This window comes from Sinocyclocheilus rhinocerous, unplaced genomic scaffold (assembly GCF_001515625.1).
Source record: "Sinocyclocheilus rhinocerous isolate Xijiao unplaced genomic scaffold, SAMN03320098_v1.1 scaffold392, whole genome shotgun sequence".
NCBI classification, from domain to species: domain Eukaryota; kingdom Metazoa; phylum Chordata; class Actinopteri; order Cypriniformes; family Cyprinidae; genus Sinocyclocheilus; species Sinocyclocheilus rhinocerous.
Genome location: NW_015638990.1, coordinates 902,790 through 910,381, shown reverse-complemented (window position 1 = coordinate 910,381; position 7,592 = coordinate 902,790). Strand labels below are relative to the sequence as shown.

Genomic DNA, 7,592 nt, shown 5'->3' with positions numbered 1-7,592 from the left:
ACAGTCTGTGAGTCAGAACAGCCGTCATTGTAGTCTACTCTCCCAAGATCAAGAAACAGTCCTCCATAAAATTTGCTGCACACATTTGAATATTTGGTTCTTTGCAACTTTACAGATCTTCTTTATGCACCAAGAACTTGTAACACTCCAAAGAGAAAGGAAAACTTGAAATCGCATCATATGACCCCTTTAAAAATAACATCATAATCATATTAGTTTCATGATACCTAGAACAACGCAGGTCAATATATGACATTTAATTATTGAGACCATTTGTTTTTGTGTCTTTTTACTGGTGTAACCTCAGGTGTTGTGCACAAGAGCCGGATGACAGTGGCCGACTGCTTTGAACTGGGGAAGATTGCTTACTCTGAGGCAGATTACTATCACACAGAGCTCTGGATGGCTCAGGCCCTCACACAGCTGGATGAAGGCGAGGAATCCACCATAGAAAAGGTCACAGTCATGGACTACCTGAATTATGCCATCTACCAGCAGGGGGAACTAGAGCGAGCCCTGGAGCTCACCAAGAGGATGCTGAAACTGGGTAAAAAAAATCTAACTAATCATTTAATTACATTTGTTCTTTTAATATTATTTATATACTTCATAAAATGTTTAAAATAATTAAATATTTTTATTTTATATTTTTTGTTTTTTATTAAGATTTTAGTTTTAATACTTTTGTTATGTGCTTTTGCCATTTTTTTTAAATTAGTTTTTTACATTCATTTTTATGTCCGTTTTCATTTGAGTAATTTTTGTACTTAAACTTCTTTATTTCAATTAGTTGCCAAGGCAGCATTCTTATTTTCATTTTTTAGTTTAAGTTTTCCATTTAATATTTATATTTGATTTGATTTATTTTTTTTATTTCATATCTATTTAATGAAAATGATTTTTCATAGTTAACAATAACAGCACTGGGCAAATTTAGTCTTCAGAAAATCTTAAAATGAATATTAATGTTTCATATTATACATTATTGTAATGCTGTGATGTCTATTGTATTTAAAATGTAGCATTTTAAACTAATTTAAAATGAGTTTTATTTTTTAATGCTTATTTTTTGTTTAGTTTAATTATTATTGGCTTTTAGGGAACAGACAGAATTTTTGTATATATCTTTTTGATTTTTAGTTTATTTTGAGTAGATAGGACCTGTGCCTTTACCTATATAGAAAATAACCTTGCATGGGGTGTTGATGACTGGAACTTTAATTAGAATGAATGAATGATTGAAATGACATATATGGGTTAGTAAGGACAACGATAGAAACAATGAACATACACGACATGGAAATGATGACTGATGGCACTAAAATATGTTTTTCCTAACTTGTTTGTGTGTGTGAATCTCAGACCCGAATCACCAGAGGGCCAATGGGAACCTAAAGTACTTTGAGTTCCAGCTGGAGAAGCAGAGAAAGGCAGAGGCCGAGAAGAAGGAACAGGAAGATAAAAAAAGAGAAAAGAAAGTGCTGGACAAACGTGACGCTCAGAGGAAACGGTCCAAAGACCCTCTGCCAGAGAGGAAGAAATATGAAATGCTGTGCCGAGGAGAGGGAGTCAAAATGGTGAGCAGAAGATTTTAAACATGAATTCTATTTTTTTTTTTTTTTTTTACATGTTTTACATTTTCTCTCAAATTCTTTTGATTGCTTTATCTGCAGACACCCCGCAGACAGAGCCGACTGTTTTGCCGTTACTTTGACAACAACCACAACCCGTGGTTGCTTTTGGCTCCGGTAAAGCAGGAAGATGAATGGGACCGCCCACGTATTGTCCGTTATCATGACATCATCTCTGACAGTGAGATCAAGACAGTGAAGGAGTTGGCAAAACCCAGAGTGAGTGGTGCTTTCTGAAGTTATGCTGAAGTTTGCAGAGTGTTTTTTTTATTTTTTATAAAAAATTTAAACAAATAAAACAAATAATGACATTTTCAATCAATTATAAATATATATTTTATTATACATGTTTGATTATAAATTTTCCAGACAGTGTCTTATATATATATATGTGAGCAACAACAGCGTAAAATCCTTTTTAGGGTTTTAGGGTTTAGGTTTTTTGTAAATATGACTGAGGGTTGGAAGTGGTGTGCAGGAGCCTGTGTGTAATTCTTATCTGGCACCTCAGCTCCGTAGGGCTACTATATCCAATCCCATCACGGGCGTGCTTGAGACCGCCCCATACAGGATCAGTAAGAGGTAAGGCAATCAGTGTGCGAGTCTAGAACACCGGCAACAAAACGAACCCTCGTGCCCTATCCGACCCGTAGAATCTGAGAACTCCTTAGCAGAAACAATGCAAAACATAGTAAATCCGAAATCACAATTGTTCAATTAATTGCTATTTAAATTTGCATTAGATAACTAAAAATAATGTTTAAATTATAAATAATTAAAATTATATTTTATTTTCTTTAAAAAAGTTTTGTTTAATAGCATACTGAAATCTAGAATCTAAAATGTCTTATCATGTTGACAGGAACTAGCTGAGACTTTAAATAACACACACTAGATATTGCGTTCATGCTGAGGAGTTGTCCACCCTGCTTTGCTGTCTTTTGTCACATGGTGCTGGATAAAAGAAAGAAAGAAAGAGTAAGAAATGCTCTACTTTGTTACTTTTTCTTGCAGTAGTCATTATGTTGTCTGTGCGGAGGGCTTGGACTGGGACAGAGTGATTTGAAATTACAGTTTGAAAGTTTAGGATTAGTAATTTATATATTAATGTATGCTAATAACTTTGACTTGAGGGGTCAAAATTATTGAAACTTTTGCATCGCTGCTAGGGCTGCACAATTAATTGAATTTCTAATCGCGATTACAATTATGGATGCCACAATTATGTAATCATTCAAAGCGGCAATTAAATGTTCAAAGTCCACTTATGTTATTCTGCGTGCTTAAGATGCTTTTTTTTCTTTTTTTCTACATGTTATCTTAAGGGTTTTTCCCATTGCGATAATCGTAATTAATAATCGCAATTACAATTTCAAGGGAATAATCGACAGTTATGATTTTTGTCATAATCGTGCAGCCCTAATCGCTGCTGGTGTACAGTTCTGTCCCTGTTCTTTACATGGCTTCAGTTCAGAAAATGACACTAAAGTGACCTCTCTCCCTTTCTCTTTCTCTCTCCTTTTCTCTTGTCTTCCTTTTTTTATTTGCACTTTCTTTGTCCATGTTTTTGTATGTTCTTGCTCTTCTTCCAACCTTTGCTCTCTCTCTCCTCTTTGCTTTGTGTAATGGTGAATAGCTAAAGCGAGCCACTGTGCACGATCCCAATACGGGAAAACTGACCACTGCCCATTACAGAGTCTCCAAGAGGTAAGGGATCAAAAGGTCAAACCATCCTATCCAAAATCATCATCATCTGATCATCATCTCTAGAGAGCCCCCTTTGAAATGTAGATTCACAGCGTGTTCTGAACTTCTGGTACTGGATTAAGCCCAAAAATCCAACCTTTACTTGGCTATAAATTAGCCGTAGAAAGTTCCACAGGCAACAGTTGTTGGAGTCTCTCTTCTACTATAGTGCCCTTAATATTTTGACTATCTGAAATATTTGAGAATTGTTAAATAAATAATTGTGCACGCACACGTACAGAACAGTGCCTTGAGTTTCCACATGACAAGCCGTTTGAGTCTGTGGACTTAAATATCTTTTTTAATAGAGCTATACATAGTTCTGTTGTCTCACTCACATTTCCACCCACACCAGAGTGGTTGAACGTATCCTAGTTATTATGAGTGTTTGAGAACACACGTCTCAGCATGGGCAGACTGGGTGGAGTCGCTGGAATACTCGAAGATTCCTTTCACACCAAAAGCTATGAATGTGTCAGATTGTGAGTTTAAGACCACTAATGCTCTGTAGAGGGAATGCATATATTAAAATAAATGATATATACACTACCGTTCAAAAGTTTGGGTTAGTAAGAGTCTTTTGAAAAAAAAAAGTTAAATTAATCAAAAGTGACAGTAAATACATTTATAATGTTACAAAAGATTTCCGTTTCAAATAAATTCTTGATCACCATATTAGCATATTATAATGATTTCTGATCGATCATGTGACACTGAAGTCTAGAGTACCGGTAATTCAGCTTTGCATCACAGGAATAAATTGCATTATAAAATATATTAAAATAGAAAACATGCATTTTAAATTGGAATAATATTTCACAATATGACTGTTGAAAAACTTTTTAAAAAAATCTCACTCATCCCAAACTTTTGAACAGTAATGTGTATGAAATGTAATTAATTAATTTATTTAATCAGTGTTGCAGGTGTCATTTTGGGGAAAACATGGTTAAGATTAATGTTTTAGTTGATTTGCAGTAGCTAAGGGGCCTGTCTCTCTCTCTCTCTCTCTCTCTCTCTCTCTCTCACAATCAGACATTTTCACATTCATAGCTAAATAAAATACAATCATTTTATTCCACATTAGAAATCTTTTCACCATAAACATGATGTGAAAACGTCTGAAAATCTTTCATGTGCATGTTGTGGCATGTGGTCTGTTTATTATATGTAATGTCATATTAACTGCTATTGTATTCATTTAACTTTTTTTTGTTCAACTTCCACTCTCTTTTCCTCATTCTAGTGCTTGGCTGTATGAATATGAGCATTCTACGATTGAAAAGATTAACCAACGTATCGAGGATGTAACAGGCCTGGAAATGGACACAGCAGAAGAGCTGCAGGTAAGAAGGGCTTTCACATGATCAGTCAATAAGATGCTTTTAGTCTGGTGGCACATTCATGTAACAAGAATCCAGCCATTGTAATATTGCTTTGTTGAAAAGGTTGTCATAATCAATGTTTTTCATCTAAGGTTGCAAATTATGGAGTTGGTGGTCAGTACGAGCCTCATTTTGACTTTGGAAGAGTGAGTTCCTGTCCTTTCATAGATAAAAAGACAATCAACATAGCATTATTATATTGTTTATATACATTACCGTTCAAAAGTCTGGTCAGTACGTTTTTTTTTTTACGAAAATAATACTTTTATTCAGCAAGGACACCTTAAATTGATTTATAATGTTATGAAAGATTACTATTATAAAACAAATGCTGTTTTTTTGTTTGTTTCTTTTTAACTTTCTTTACATCAGAGTATCCTGAAATGTATCACGATTTCCACAGAACTGTTTTTAACACTGATAATCATAAGAAATGTTTCTTGAGCACCAAATCAGCATATTAGAATGATTTCTGAAGGATCATGTCAGATGTGACACTGAAGAGTAATGGCTACTGAAAATTCAGCTTTGCCATCACAGGAATAAATTTAATTTTAAATAGTAATCGAAAATAGCTATTTTAAATTGTAAAAATCTTTCACAATATTACAGTTTTTGCTGTATTTTTGATTGAATAAATGCAGCCTTCGTGAGTATAAGAGCCTTTTTTCAAAAATATAAAAAAATATTTCAGACTCCAAACTTTTGAACGGTAGTCTGTTTTTTTGTTTGTTTCTTTTTAACTTTCTTTACATCAGAGTATCCTGAAATGTATCACGATTTCCACAGAACTGTTTTTAACACTGATAATCATAAGAAATGTTTCTTGAGCACCAAATCAGCATATTAGAATGATTTCTGAAGGATCATGTCAGATGTAACACTGAAGAGTAATGGCTACTGAAAATTCAGCTTTGCCATCACAGGAATAAATTTAATTTTAAATAGTAATCGAAAATAGCTATTTTAAATTGTAAAAATCTTTCACAATATTACAGTTTTTGCTGTATTTTTGATTGAATAAATGCAGCCTTCGTGAGTATAAGTGAGCTTTTTTCAAAAATATTTACAAATATTTCAGACTCCAAACTTTTGAACGGTAGTGTAAGCATATATTGAATTTTTTCACACTGCGTTTTTTAATTCATACAGAAAGATGAACCAGATGCCTTTAAAGAACTGGGAACAGGAAACAGAATTGCCACTTGGCTCTTTTATGTGAGTAACCTGTCTTCACATGCACACATACACTATATAACACACTGTCAATCATTACTTTCACCATTTTATGGTCTTCAGAATGATTTATCACGTGTCTGATTTCAACTAAATATGCTTGTTAAAATGCCTGCAATAAAATGTAAAAGTAATACAGCATTATAGATACACTGTACTATCATTACTTTTGATGTGTTGCAGATGAGTGACGTGTCAGCAGGGGGCGCTACAGTCTTCCCAGATGTTGGAGCAGCAGTGTGGCCTAAAAAGGTGAAAACACCACTAACACATAGCCTACCTGTCAACCCTCCCGTTTTTCCCGGGATTTTCCCGTATTTTACCATTCTATCCCGCTATCATCCTGTTTAAAAATTTTCCTGTATTTCTCCCGTATTTTTAATCTTTCTATAAAAAAATCCCACTGGGCGTATTTTATATGTTTGCTACATTCGCTTCCGGTAAAACTTCCGTACTTCCGTAATTCATATAATGAGGGCCAAACCTCATTATATGAATAATCACGACAACAAATTTCAAGGTTGTCCAGTTGCCAGATCTTGTATGAAACGCATCTTTCTCACACAGTCGACGCATACAAATTTAAACCCATTTGTCCCCTCAACTTGGCAACCTACAGCCCAGTGTTGCTATTGATATGTGCGCAGGTAGTACCGCGGGAAGGAAACAATGATCACTGGTAGAAATGGGAGGAGAAGACTCGGGTGGTGCTCCAGTGAAAAAAAACTGAATATACATGTAAATGTATATTTACATGTAAAATGAGATATAGCTTACACTTCAAAAGGCTATTTAATTGATTAAATATGAGCGCTGCAATTTTCAAAGTCAGGTGCTGCCCTGCTTTGTTTACTGCGGTTACCGGGAAAACGGCTATATTCCTGTCGAAAAGCGCCACCTGCTGGCAGAGAATGAATTTGCATTTTTCAATAAGCCCTTATGCTTTTTGTTTAGACCAAAGCCAAAACCAAAGCCAAAAACGACCCTTATTTCTATGCAGAAAACACGCAGTTGTAAATGTGAACGGGTGGATCGACAAGAAGATAATGAATTATAATAATCTAAAGATATAGCCTACACGAAGATATATTTATTTTACTAAATTATTATAATTGTTTGATAATAATTGTTAAAATTAATATAAAAATAATATAATATAATATAAAAATTTTTACTTTTGACTCCGACCCCCCCTCCCGTATTTTGGTACCCAAATATTGACAGGTATGCACTAATAATGAATCATTTTTCATAATCTGTAAACTAGTTTGAAAACATTGATTAAAATGAAAACATTCATTTTAATATTCACTCTCTTCTTTGATTGTTATTTTTCAGGGTACTGCAGTATTCTGGTATAACCTTTTTGCCAGTGGAGAAGGAGACTACAGCACAAGACATGCTGCCTGTCCAGTATTAGTAGGCAATAAATGGGGTGAGTCTGTAGTAAATATGACATTTATGTATTATTCTCTTAATAATATGCGAGTTTGGAAATGTAAACGTTTGGCCAACCACATCTGTAACAAACTTTTCTCACTTGTTTTATTCTCTCTCTTTTTTTTTTTTTTCTCTCCAGTATCGAACAAATGGA

The 7,592-nt window shown here is 34.2% G+C and overlaps 1 protein-coding gene across 1 annotated transcript in view; it reads left to right on the top strand.

Annotated features, from left to right (window-relative positions):
- Nucleotides 1-7,592, top strand: part of LOC107750858 (prolyl 4-hydroxylase subunit alpha-1-like) — a 14,307-nt gene that overhangs the window by 4,604 nt on the left and 2,111 nt on the right. The window contains exons 6-14 of the mRNA XM_016566407.1: nt 308-547; nt 1,363-1,577; nt 1,674-1,850; nt 2,143-2,213; nt 4,624-4,723; nt 4,855-4,908; nt 5,915-5,980; nt 6,182-6,250; nt 7,337-7,433. Of these exons, the coding sequence (XP_016421893.1) occupies nt 308-547; nt 1,363-1,577; nt 1,674-1,850; nt 2,143-2,213; nt 4,624-4,723; nt 4,855-4,908; nt 5,915-5,980; nt 6,182-6,250; nt 7,337-7,433 (1,089 nt within the window). The remainder of the gene's footprint in view (nt 1-307; nt 548-1,362; nt 1,578-1,673; nt 1,851-2,142; nt 2,214-4,623; nt 4,724-4,854; nt 4,909-5,914; nt 5,981-6,181; nt 6,251-7,336; nt 7,434-7,592) is intronic.